This window comes from Molossus molossus, unplaced genomic scaffold, assembly GCF_014108415.1.
Source record: "Molossus molossus isolate mMolMol1 unplaced genomic scaffold, mMolMol1.p scaffold_m16_p_9, whole genome shotgun sequence".
Classification (NCBI taxonomy): Eukaryota; Metazoa; Chordata; class Mammalia; order Chiroptera; family Molossidae; genus Molossus; species Molossus molossus.
Window position 1 is genome coordinate 32,332,705 of NW_023425403.1, and position 13,965 is coordinate 32,346,669.

The window sequence follows — 13,965 nt, forward strand, 5'->3', positions numbered from 1 at the left end:
AAAAAAAAAAACTTTGATAATTACAGGCAACTAATATAGAATTCATTTTATTCAGAGCACCATTTTTCACATGAGTTGTCTGAAAGTGAATTCTGATTCAGCAGAAAAATACATCATTCTCACCCTTTCCCCCTCTTTTCATCTCCCTTTTAACATCCTCCCCTGTATTTTTGGTTGAATTGAGTCTCATTTGCTGACCAACTCTACCAGGACTTGGCCTAGTATAGACACAAAAATGCACCCAAATAATAAAACTGCTCTTCTTTCAGTTATGTTTTATTTGTAACTGTACTGGGACACATCCCTCTGTTGAATTTTGGCGCACAGAAATGGTTCTGATAGAAGTGGGGGGGGGGGGGGGGACGGGACGGTAATAGAGCAAAGACATAACCAAGGGGAAAGCTCAGCAGACATACATGGACATGTAGATCAATCCATGAGACATTTCAGGAATAACACTGGCAGCCTGTAACCACTGTGTGAGTGTGTGTATTAAAGAAAATATTTACAATAATTTTCCTTTTCCTCTAAATACAAGAATATGACAAGAATGCTGTGTTTTTGGTGAAAACAGGCAGTAGACTGTGAAATCACACTATCCACAAAACGGTCTATCAGAAAGCTAGCCCAGTTTAGTGCTCAGTTTCAAATGCATAGAATGTTTGCGCTGCAAACAATGATATACAATGTAATTAAATAAATAATGCCTAACCAGAGTGAGACCTAATTGTGTTTCTTTCGGCACTCTTCAGATCATGCATGATTTCAGTCTTGTTAAATGGCAGGGTATTTTTTTTTTTTTCTTATCTGTTTTCAATTTTTTAGTTCTTATTAAAGGGTGGTAACAAACCATCCCCACATGAGATCAAAAGAGTATCTTGTACACCAAGCAAGCATTTCACCTTACCACCTTCAACTGTCTTTCTCATTTTTTAATCCATCAGCAGTTCATAAAGTACCTTGATTATAACTATGAAATACTATACATGGTTTTCTATTTGGGAGACTGGTAGTGCAAATTAAAGTTCTTGCTACCCAACATTTATCCCCAGCAATAAATTATTTTTGAATAATAATAATAATAATAATGAAACACAGTTGTTCTGCTCCCCGCCCCCCCCAACATGCAGACCCTTTTGAAATAAATGGAGGACTTTAAATCGGTCTTCCTCTCATTTGGGATTTAGTTGATTTTCCTCACAGCCAAGTCCTGCTCCAATTGAAAGCAGAAACTTCTCAATATTTCAACCATTTCATGTTTTCCAAGAGAGAAGGAAAGGGGACCTAGAAGAGCTAGATGAGTCTTGTTCTGTAGAGTAAAAGGGACAGAGTATCTCTCATAGTGTCTTCCATCCCAGCAGTCTATTTGAATCAATAGGAAATAAAATTCAGTAGGTGGTTTAAAATAAACCACACTCAGAAAAATAAATGAAAGGACAAGCAAATTCTATGGATGGGTGTGGGGGGAGCTGATTTTGAAACAGTCTGTTTCTAGATCTTAGATATAAGAGCAAAAATGAAAAGGAAAAAAACCTTGTTAAAATTGTTTTATTCTCCTAGAATAAAATATTTCTTTTGGAGCTCCATAACTTATGCCTTATAGTCAGCTCAAATACTACCCCTCTCTCCCTAAACACCCCCAGGCCACAGGAATATAGGCCAAGTCAGTGGAAAACTTGGGCTCCACCTAAACAAGCAGTCACACACCCCAATACCCTTTCAGCTGTTTCCCCCCTCACTTGCTGGCAATGGAGAGCAGCCATGGAGTCTCTTTGGAACGCAGAAAATAATCAAAGAGGACATGGATGGGGTAGAGGTGAGACTGAGAGGGAAAAATTAAATTAAACACACAGAACAACTAGCTTCACTACCCAGAATCTCACCTTCCAGTTCATTTGGTTTTCGTTTTTCAGTTCATGTGTGTAGGATTGGGTCAGTGGTAATAATGGTGGTGCTCTTTTTTCTCTTCCTTAGGGGGGAATGAAGCTGCAGAATACGGCTCCCTGGAGTTAAATTTCTAAAGCATATTTTATTTGCTTTTGTTGTTTTGTTTTAGTTTGTTTTTATTTGTTTAGTTTTTGGTGGTTGGTAGATTTGTTTGTGTACATAGTTCCTTGGTCCCCAGGAGATTTTGATAAATGTCTCTGGTCCAAAACAGTCCATTTTCCTACCCTTCCCGAGTCTCCCCCCACCCTAACCCCCTGAACCATCCTGCTCCTCAAAACCCCTCCTCCAGTCTCCAATTTCCTTCCCCTCCGCTACCTGCTCACCCAAATGCTCCCTCTCCGAACTCCACACCCAGCACCTGGGGGTGGATGAGGGCAGAGAGAGCAGAAAGGGGATGAAGAAGAGAGCTGGAGGAGGGATTTCCCAAATGCAAGCAGGATATCGGACACTCTAAATCCGGAGGGAAGCAGGCCAGAGAAAAGCCCCCCGGAAGGCCCGTTCAGCTCCTGCTCTGCCCCACTGCCACCTCCCACCCCCCTCAGTAAGTGGCAGAGAATTTCATCCGCTTCTGCTTCTGTCTCTGGTTGCAAAACCACACCCGCACCACGTTCTTTTTGAGGTCCAGTTTCTCGGCGATGGCGGCGATCTTCTCCGACGAGGGCCGTGGTTGTACTGCGAAGTAGGCCTCCAGGGAGCGCTTCTCGGGCGCCGCAATGGAAGTCCGCTTGCGCTTCTTCTCGCCTCCGTTGAAGAGCTCGGGCTTGTTCATTTTCTCGCGCTGCGCACCCTCGGCCTCCTCGAGCCACGCCTGCAGGATGGGCTTGAGCGCAATCATGTTGTTGTGAGAGAGCGTGAGCGACTCGAACCTGCAGATGGTGCTCTGGCTGAGTGAGCCCACGCCAGGGATCTTGAGGTTGGCCAGAGCCGAACCCACGTCGGCCTGCGTCACACCCAGCTTGATGCGCCGCTGCTTGAAACGCTCGGCAAACGCCTCGAGCTCGCGTGGGTCCGTGTCCGAGTCGCAGATGGACGCCAGGCCGGCCGCGCCCACCACGGCGGCGGCCGCCGACGCAGCTGCCACCTGCCCCGCCGCCGCCGCCGCCGCCGCCGCCGCCGCGCCGTGGTGCGCCGCCGCCGCCACCAGCCCGGGGTGCGGCAGCCCCGACGGCATGTTCATGGCGGCCGCAGCCGCCGGGTGCGACAGGTGGCCCAGGCCGTGCATGTGCGGATGCGGGTGCGCGGAGCCGCCCAACAGCCCGCCGCCCGGGCCGCCGCCTCCTCCCCCTGGGCCGCCGCCGCCGCCACCACCGGGGCCGCCGCCGCCTGGGCCGCCACCCCCAGGGCCGCCGCCGCCCCCCGGACCGTCGTGAGCGCCACCACCGCCGCCCGCAGAGCCCGCAGAGCCCGCGCCAGCCATGAGCGCAAGCGAGGGGGAGGAGATGTGGTCTAGCAGGTCGCCTGGCTCGAGCGCTTGGTGATGATGGTGGTGGTGGTGGTGGTGTGCTAGCGGCACGGTGGACGTGGACGTGCATGGCACACTGTTCATCGTGTGGTACGTGGCGTCCGGCTTGAACGGGTGGCTCTTGCCCTGGGACACGGCGATGTCCACAGCCGCCAGCGCCTCGGCCCGCGCCAGCAGCGTTTCGTCTAGGCTGGCGAAGAGGTTGCTCTGCAGCTGCAGGCGACACAAACCAAACCAAAAACACCACAAAACCAAAAAAGCAAAACACAAAACAAAACAAAACCACACACAAACCGGAAAGCATAACAAGCAAAGAACAAACACAAAGCAACCAAAATAACAACAACAGGGAGTGGGGATAGTGGAGACCGGGAAAGACGGAATGGGAACACGTTGGGGATGAGACGGGGAACAGAGGAGAAGGATCGGAAGTGTGGGGAGGAGAACAGATGTAGGGAGAGGGGAACACGGAACACATTGCGGGAACGAGCGTGTAAGACCAAAAAGGAAGGTGGGGGGGGGGGGAGGAAGAAGAAGAAACGGAGATGTAACTCGCAGCTGGGGACCCGTGTCGCGCACCGAACACGCAGAGATCGCCTTTCCGAGGCATGAAATTAACAGAGAAAGTGGAGCAAAGTCGAGAGTTATGGCCCCACCGATCCCCACTCTGATCGCAGGCGCCCGACACGGAGGCTGGGGCGACAGGAACACGACATTAAGTGCCACTGTACAAAATTGTGCCAAGCAGCGGCATTTCTCTAAAAACCCCTGCCCGCAAATCCCCGCACCGGGACCTTTGCACACACCAGCACCCGACATGCAGCGTCTCGGAGACGGGTTGGGGACGGGTGCGCGGGCCGGGACCACGGGCGTGGGACGCTTACCGGGGGCGTGGGCAGGCAGGCCCGCCGTATGGCCTCGGAACTGGAGTGCAGCGATGGGTACTTGTGCTCAGGGAGGGTGGGATGCATGGCAAAGTGAGGCTGCTTGCTGTTCATGGACATCATCTTGACGGTTTGGCATGTAAATCCACAAACACTCCGAAAGTCCGCGGGAAAGTGCGCACGCCGGTTCCCCCGGCCTCCCTTCGGAGGCTAAAGCCGCGGCGGCTGGAGGCGCGGAGGCGGCGGCCGCGCGGGGGGCTGCTGCTGCTCCTGCTGCCGCGCTGCCGCCTGGCGCTTCCTTTGACCACGCAGAGCGCCGCGCACCGATCCCACTTCTCCAAGAGCTCTAGCCCGGCGCGCGGACGGGATGCACTCCTCTTACACCTGAGCCCCACTTCTCGCGGCCGGCCCGGGGAGCTCTCGCGAGAGCTCGCGGCCCCGCCGCGCTGACAGTCATCAGCTGTCTTCGTCTGTCTGACGCGCGTTCTCCCACTCGGCGGCGCCGTGCGACAGCGCGCGCGCGCGCGCGCTCTCCAGGCAGCGACCGACGCGTGGGAGCCACTCTTATAGTGACCACCAGCAAAGACAGCGCCGGTGTTGCACCTGTAGCCGATCGGACATGCGCACTGTACACCAAATCTTTCCCACCTTGGGTCTGAAAAGATCAAAAGGGCCAGCTATTGTGAGACGGTAGGCACCTTTGAAGGAGAGAGAAGCGAGATGTTCGCACGCAGCCCGTGGTTTCCTCTCTTCTCCCAACCCCGCCCCAGCGCAAGCCCTGAATATATGCGCATTACTTAGGTACACCTCTTCTCCGGGATGTCTAACAAGCTGTTATATAATGTATACAGCTGGGCATTTGTATGTTAAATTATGCCCGCGCATTCCTCTGTATACAGTATAAATAACAACACAGAAATGCAGAAGATGCTGTCTTTTGCTGCAAGAACCAGTTTCTTTCAAGGTTTATAAATAGGTTCCTGGAGAATAATCTAGGTGACACATTTGTTTGAAGCAGTCAGACACTATTGATTTCCATATAATTTAATGTCCTCTGAATACTTTGTTGTTGTTTGTGTGAATATAACTGTGTCAGGCACCAACAGTGACAGCCACTTAGGAGCCACAAGGAGCGTATGCTTTCTACTCAGGAATGGCTGTTAAAATGAAATTGTGCATTTCTCTTATTGTTTGTCTCCTTTAACTGTGTACAAACCCACATTTCAAACGAGCTTCTGGTGATCTGAGGCTTCTAGTAAACAAAAGGAAAAATAGTTAACAGGGTGTAGTTGGGATCCTTTCCTTTTCTCCGCGCGCGTGCGCGCGCGCGCGCGCGCGCACACACACACACACACACACACACACTTTATCCTGGAAACTCCCAGAAAAGAAAATCACTTCAGAGAAAAAGGAATAAGATGTTAAAAAGAGAACTTTCTTTTCCTTCCGTTGTTTTGGCTTCTTCGCCATATATATTTTTTTCTTCAACAGGAGACAGAATTAAGCCAGTTTATAAAAAGCATGATTAAAATATTAATTCAAACCAATTTGAAAGTTCTGGTCCAGGATTTACAGTATTTATTTTTGTTTTTGTAAAATCAAAACCTAAGAAGAAGAAGAAGAAATCAATTACCCAACCTATTATATGGCCCTGATATGATGGGCAGATCAAGGGCTTCCCAGGGGACATAGTTCAGGTGCCTGAGTCCCCAGTGAGCAGCGCTAGCCCCAGTGATAATAACAGTCCAGATGTGATTACATCTGGGCGAGAGAGCTGGAGAGCAGAAAAGGGCTGCTTATGGGAGGCAGAGATCAGATACATTATTTTTCTGGTCCCTCCCACACCAAAGAGACCTGTATTTCCACTAATGAGCAGATCTCATTTCTATAAACCTAAAATTGTGTTCACATTTATTTATTTATTTATTTATTTATTTATTTATTTATTTATTTTTAACAATAGTCTGTGTATTTAGCATACCCACTCAGTACTCACATTCCAAGAGGTGCCCACAGGCGTCACCGTGGCCTTTCTTTCTTTATTTTCTCTGTACCCGCCCCCCTTCTATCACCCCCATGTTCTCCGCTCTCCTTGCTGCCCAAGGGGGGAGTAAGAGGGATGTTCATTTTCTGGTGCGAGGAGGAGCCGCGTTTCCATCCATTACGCGGTCCTTTGGGAGTGCTAAATGCAACTTTATCTGTACGAGGAATGGACGATGAACAGGACATCACTGGAGTGAGCGAGAGTCCTACGTAGTTGTCGCTGCAGGTGTCCAGGCTTAACCTAATCTTTTCTGACACCCTTCTACGCAGTTCCCTGAGCTCTCACTCAGGGGAAAGAAGGGCCTAGCTGAGGGCGAGTGCTGGGATACTAGTCCCCACCCAAGGGAAACACTGGCCTTTAGGGATCATAAAGAGTACAGGGGGACAGAAATGCAAACAGCACAGATTTGGGCCCAGGTGGACCTCCAGAGAGCAAGGCAAACCTCAGAGTACCAAAGCTCATCTTCCTTTACCCTCCAACACTTGGAGGTCACCAGAAAACACCGCAGGGAGGAAACTAGCTTAAGGTTAGGAATTCACTGACTAGAGGAGAATCCCCTCTTAAACTGACCTCGTTGGACATCAGATCCCTTCCTACTTTGAGGGGTCAGACCTTTGCCCAAAATATTTCACTTTTCCTGGGGCTAGAAGTATGAGGGCTGTGGGTACAATTCACAATCCACTCCCTAACCAATTGATTGGAAGTCCATTTAGGGCACATCTGTGTCCACTGTGGTGCTTAGCAAGGTGCTTATCACAGAGTAAAAATGCCCCGTAAAACAATACACATGAACAGGAAGGAAGAGAAGGCAGATAGGGAGGGCCAGGAGCAAAGCCAGAGCAAGTTCAACAAACTCCGTTTAATGGTGATGGTGGTGGTGGTGGGAGGGGGGGAGGGACAAGCAGTAAGATCACTGAGGGAAGTCTCTTTTTCCCTTAAAATGGAGATGGAGACCAGTCCAGAGGGGTGTGTTGTCCTCTCAGAGAGCTGTAAATCAAGATTTTAGACCATTCTCTTTCCAAAGTCAATTATTCATCCTTCCCTCATTTACTTTCTACCTTACCTTTGTTCCTCAAATGCTTGCTAAGTGCCAATCTGAGCCAAGGCAGGACACTGGAGATAAAATAAGGTATAAAACATAGGTATCTGCCCTCCAGGAGGTGGCAGTCTCTGACAGTGAGGCAGCTACAGGTGAAGAGGCGGTTATGGTACAGGTGCTACATGTGCAATGTGAGGGAGTTGTAGAGAAATATGGGGTAGGGTGGGGTGGGGATGATGCTTGGAGCATTATCCTGCCATATCCCTGCTGGGCCTTAGCCCCAGGCTAGAGAGTGGGACACATTGGTGGATTTAGAGACAGTCCTTAGACCTTATCAAGCCTTTCCCAACTTACCCTAAGGCAGTGAAAGGAAAGGGTGTTGGGCCAGGGCTCAGCCCACCAATGTGTCACTGCTTTGTTTTCCCAGTTTGGCAAGTGCAGTAACTAGTTGGCCCTGCCTGTACTAATGATGCCCACATGGGGTCTGAGCCTTGGCATAGATTCCAGGGTAGGTCCCCCCCACCCCCACCTTTCTTCTTGTTTAATGATCAACACAGATTTCCCCCTCCCCCATCTCATAGCTTTGCATTTTATCAAGAGGGGGATAATGAATGCACAGCTATTGATTTCCAAGGAATTTCCGCCCCCAGGGATAGGGAGTCTATCATCTGGATCAGAAACACATTTCTTTCCCTCATTAATTAATTTTCTCCTCCTCCTTTGGCAGGCCCCACTTAACATTTCCTTTGGCAGAGACTCTTTCCCTAGCTCAGGGAGCAGACATTCTTCGGTTGGAAGGAAGACCTGTGCAAGGGCCCTCACCGTTGGGGGTGAATTCCCCTCGCCTTTGACCATCCTACCCCGACCCCCTACACACACACACACACACACACACACACACACACACACACCAAATTCAGGAGAGCGTGCTTGACAACTGCTGCTCACTCCGGCTTTCTCCATACAAAGGAGCTGGGGGAAAGTTAGCGCTAGACTTCGGAGCGGCTACCTGCACGCTCCCCCCACCCCGCCCCATTTGATCCAATTATTTATCCGAATTCAGGCACAGGGTTTTGGCTCTTCGGAATGTCCACTTAAGGACGCAGAGATTGTATGTGCACAGGAGAAGGGGATCTGGTCCCACGTTCTTGCCGGAACCCGGAGGTCAGGCCCTACCTTCAGGCGGGGCTAACTTAGGTTCCGGCGGCCCAAGAGGGAGCTCTGCTCCTCCCAGACTCGGGCTCCAGGTTTCCCTCGGGCAGTTGCCCAGGTTGAAACTAGGCTTTCACCGCGTGCAGGGAAAGCCCCTAGAGTCCAGAGGCAGCCGCCTTAGGTGATGCTTGGGCTGTTTTGGCAGCGCGAAGAGGTAGGCAAAGAGGAGCGGGCCTGCGGGGAAGGGGGTTTGGTTCTCGGAAGAGGAGCTGTCCTAGGTCCGTCCTCGCGCACATCGGCTCGGACACTCGGTCCGAAGGGTGAGCTGGAGGAGGGACTACTGCGGTACTTTCGCTTTTGCCTTCCCAGGACCACGCCTGGTGTGTGTGTGTGTGTGTGTGTGTGTGTGTGTGTGTGTGTGTGTGTGTGTGTGTATTTTTATCCTTGGTCTCTCTTAGCTCTACCCCTCGCGTGCCCAGGCCCGATCCCTCCCGCGGCAAAAAGACTGGGCTCTTCGTTGACCCTGCCAGGGACCCTTGGACCGCCCTACACCGCCTGCAAGGCCGCGATGCCCACCCTGTTCGGTCCTGGGCATTGGCCCTGCCCTCTGCCACCTGGAGGGCCCAGCTCAGCCCAACGCGCGCGTCCAGAGTCAGGCTCTTGCTGGCTGGGACTCGGAGATTTCCTGGAGGCCGCTGTCCTTCTTTCCTACCCCTCCCTGTCGGTACCCCGGGCTGCTTGTCTCCGTCTATCCCCAAGGTCGGGGGCGGGGGATGACTTATTGGGGCCGGTGGTCATCTCCTGTAAGGCTCTCGGCCCCGCGTTCAGACCGGGTTCCAGCTGGGATTCGCGGAGTATTTTTTGGAGTAATCGATGGAAAATTCACGGTTTTGTTTCTTCTATCCGTTTAATTCAAATGCAAGTTCCATTGGGAACATTTTCCTGGATGTTGACCACCCTACCCCGAGATGTCCACTTTGCCCTTGCAAAATGCATGATGCGTCCCAGTAAATTTCACTAATTTCACTGTGGGTCATTATCACTCTTGGTACTGCTATGTAGAGATTTATGCGCATAGGCGGGCAAAAGTAGGTTTACAGTTGTGAGTAGGCAAAACAGAATTTACTCTTCTATTATTTATTAATTATTGTATTATTTTATACGAACAACTGCAAACCAGTTTTGCCCACCCCTGTATATATATATCTCTCCAGCTTAATCTCTCTGTGGATTTAAAACCCACCCACCTTGTGAAAGCCCTAGGGGTGATACAAGACAACTACATCTCTGTCCTAACAGGGGCACTCCTCCCCCGCCCGCTAGTTGCCAGAACCAGTTTGGTTGTCCAAGTGAGCAATGTTGTAGCACTAAATATGGCCACAGGCCCCTGTGGTTTAGATCCCAAGAGACGCAGTCTCCTCTGCCCCGACCAGGCACCTTCAGAACTGCAAGGGTGCGCTGGTCAGAGAAGGGCTTTTGAGCACCCCTGGATAAAAACAAAGAACAAACCAACTCTACAACAGACGCGCCCGCCCATGACCCCACGCGATGAGATCGAAGTTCGTTTCCTTCCCTTTCCCTAGATAGCCGCCTTGCCCGCCGCAGAGACCCAGACGCACGCGAGCCCTGGTTGGAGGACGCTTCGCTGGCGAAAATCAACAGCAGAGGACTCCCCCAGCCTCCCACGATTGCAGTTCCCAGGACCGAGAGGCGGGCTCCGTCGACCTCTGCAGGCTCAGCTCTGCCTGGAGGGGCAAGATCCCCCAAAGGGTCCAGAAGCCGCAGAGGAAAAGCGCGAAGCCGCAGTCCAAACGCCAGGGTGAGGAGGCTGGGTCCGGTAGCCCCGCTCCAACGCTCGCCTGCGCCGCCGCCAGCTGCCCCTCCTCCCCGCCGCCCGCACAAATCAAAGCCTCTTGCGAGGGACTGGGAAATAGTTGCCTTGTCATGTAACACATTGCCCTGATTTATTATAAAATTTTAACGAAATCATGCATATTTTAACAGCCTTTAATCACTGCATGAAAATTTAATTCATGGACTGTAGCGCGTTTAAATAAATGAAGTGTTAATTCATTAGGATTAATTAATTTGTTAAAGGATTGTGTGCAAGGTTAAGGTGGGAAGAAAACTCTTTGTTGGTTTCGCGTCTTAATCGCCAGGTTCGTGAGTGGTAATAAAATGAAAGGAAATCGCAGAGCCAGTCGTTTCTTCGGATGGGGACGGGGAGGGACCAACCGAGAGTGCCCTCAAAAGCGCCGGAAACTCCGGCCGGAGGGCCACCGGGCGGATCTGTGGTCCCCGCAGACTAGTGGGGAGCAGGAGGGGAGCGGTACTGGCTGCGGGAATCCGGGAAGGCTGGGCTCGCTGGAACCGGAGGGAGAAAAGACCACTCAGAGCCCGGGCGGGCGGGCCAGACCTCACCCGCCCCCTCGCCAGCACAAAGCTGACCCTGTGAGTGAGGCGAGGTCGCGCCTTCGGCCTTCGGAGCGCCAAGCCTCGGCTTAATGGACAGATGATGGGCCAGTCCTGCCACCTCCTGAGCCTTCCAGCGCCCGGGGAGTCACTGTCTCGCCATCAGGCCGCCGTCCTTAGCGGCGAGGGCAAGCCTGGAGTCTCAGGGGACGCTCAGAGGGAGTAGGCGGGGCAAAGACAAACTTGCAAGCTCGGGCTGGAGCGTCTGGAAGCCTTTTTCAATCCGTTACCCTGACCTTAGAGAATGGTTCCTTCTGCACCTCTTCTAAGGGTGGGCTGAATGGGCGCCCCATCCAGCATAGCCGACACGCAGAAGATATGTCCTCTTTTAACTTTTATTTATCATTTAACTTTTATTCATCCGTCAAGACCCAATACAATAAATAGCACCAACGTGAAGCCATCTGGTTTCCTCTCTGCTCCAGGATCTCCCCAACACGAGCACTTTCCCACTCACCAATGTTGTAAGAATTATAACGGACTAGAACTGGGTCCTCCCTCCTCACAGAAACTCTCAGTAAATGCCTAAATCAGTCAAATCCTTGACCTTAGGGACTGGATTTTTCCAACCCCAAATTATAAATGTCACACAGGGCCCAGCTTCCACGCATTTGGTTAATCCAACTAACATTTATTGGAAGAGATCTGCTCCCTGTTAAAATACAGGAGACCTAGGAATGTACCCTCTTTCAAGAGGTGGAGCTTCAATGCAAGGTATTCCAGACTGACTGTCACATAAAACCGAAAATCACCTTAGCCTGAGTTCCAGATGAGTTCTTAAAAGAAATCTGCATTTAATAGATGTTTCCTCACCCAGAGTGAGGTTCCGAGAATTAGGCAATAAATGTTCGCTATGTACTCTGAGATCATGGCTTAAAAGGTTTTCTCTCTGCCAAGTATTATTAGAAGGATCAGGTTACAACACAGGCAAAGACTGTTGTAGGACTCCCACAAATAGGAATGAAAGACCTTCTTAGGAGGCTTTGGGAAACCCTTCTAATCTAATAGGCCACATTCAATAAAGTTAAACTGTTAATCTCAGTTTGATCTCTACAAATATTCACAGGGACAAAAGCAAGGAAAAAAAATCTAGTGCAAAAGTGAAAGCATCGAAGTATATAGAAACAAGTTCCTGAAACATCTTAGGGTCCAAGACCAAAGTTCTTCCCTTGTTCAGCATTACCTTCAGTTGTTTCAAACCAAGGTAAATACAAAGTAGGCCACAAGAAAACAAAGTAGATTTGAAATTAAGGGGCTATAAATCTTAAGGTCTACCATTTTCGGTTTTGGTCTCAGTTGACCCATTAAAACAAGAAAAAGAATTGCTTTGAATGGGATGTAGATTTTGAAAATTAAGATGAACAAGGTCATGTCAAAAAAAAATCTAGCATGTCACATTGTCTTAGCCATAGCATTTTTGGAAAGATGAACAGTCGACAGATGCTGTTTTTAAAAAGACATGAACTGATAAGTGTCTCCTTCCTTTATCACTAGTGCATCTTTTTCTAACATAGCCTTAGTGCTATTTTTAAATTCATCTACATGTCTGAGTTAATGTGAATGTTTATAAACTTAAAAGTGGTGCGCACCTGCACACACACACACACACACACACACACACACATTTCCATCGATCTTGCACTTAGTAGTACAGTCAGATCCTACTACATAGGCAGGAATTAAATGCTACTTGAAAAAGAACATGCTAATACTTCAAAAATATGTCTAAAAGAATCCTTGGAAATTTCATATCCCTTCATTCTTTGGCTTAGAAATGTGAACTCTCATGCATAAGGGAGGAAGAGTAAAAACTCTAGAGTTAGAGACCCAGCTCTAAATAGTTCTATCCCATTGCAGCTGCATGTGACCACTATTCCTCAATTCACTTATTTGTGAAATTGGGAGAGTAATTGGCTTACAGAATTTGAAAAGAGGATTATGAGAAAGAGGTTAGCAAATTACTTGGTTTCAATAAAAGATTTTTTTAGTGTGTGTATGTAATGAATATATTAAAAAATAGAGACTACCATATTTGTCATGACATAGATGTAAAGAGGACAAATGAGAATGTGTGATTAAAATAAAATCCTACAATATTATTCTCTTCAACTAAGGAATTTAAAGATTTGATTCATTTAATATATGAAATAGTGTTTTGGGGAAGATGGAGAAGTGTTTCTGAAGCAGCTGGGAAATACTCTGGTCCACTATAGAAACTCTCACCCCAGGTAAGCATTAGTAAATCAGATTACACAATGGATTCCACGGCACAGTGTCAATATATATTTGAATTAAAAACTGATACATTCATGGTACAGAAGTTACAGACAGAGTAAGAGGCTTACCCTCAAATTTATTCTATTCAGAAAAAATTTAGATTTCTACATTTAATAAAATTTCAAATGTATAACCACACCATCAAAGGTATTTAAATTGCTAATATCTCTGGAAGTATTCATTAGCTTTTAACATATCAGAGAGATAAACTGATACACAAACACTTATTGGAAAATATGTATGATAAAACAAAAAAATGCATTATATTAGTTTTTAAATTTATTTAGTCTTATTACTTCTAGAAGTGGAGGGCATGATTCTCCAAATCATAAAAGTGATGTTATATGTTTATGGTTTTGTTAAATCCTTAGTCTATTATAACAAAAGTCTCTGTATTTTAGGCTTTGTGAGACATATGATCTCTGTTGCAACTATTCACCTTTGCCAATGCAGTGCAAAAGCAGCCATAGATAAGAAGTAAACGAATGAGTGTAGCTGTGTTCTAATAAGACTTTATTTAGAAACACTGGAATTTGAATTATCATTTTCCTGTGTTATGAAATATTTCTTGCATTTTTTAAAACTACTAAAAAGTGTAAAACTAGTTTTAGTTCATAGGCCTTTCACAAAAAGGCAGGCCAGATTTGGTCCATGGGTCACAGTTTGTCAACCTTATATTGTAAGATCA

The 13,965-nt window shown here is 48.5% G+C and overlaps 1 protein-coding gene across 1 annotated transcript; it reads right to left on the bottom strand.

Moving 5' to 3' along the window:
• Positions 1-2,247: 2,247 nt before the first annotated feature.
• POU4F1 (POU class 4 homeobox 1) lies at positions 2,248-4,465 on the bottom strand. Its single transcript, XM_036250328.1, has 2 exons — positions 4,294-4,465; positions 2,248-3,622 (listed from the first exon to the last, which is right to left on the bottom strand). The coding sequence occupies exons 1-2, from the start codon at positions 4,414-4,416 to the stop codon at positions 2,486-2,488; spliced, it is 1,260 nt and encodes a 419-aa protein (XP_036106221.1). The 5' UTR covers positions 4,417-4,465; the 3' UTR covers positions 2,248-2,485.
• Positions 4,466-13,965: the final 9,500 nt, after the last annotated feature.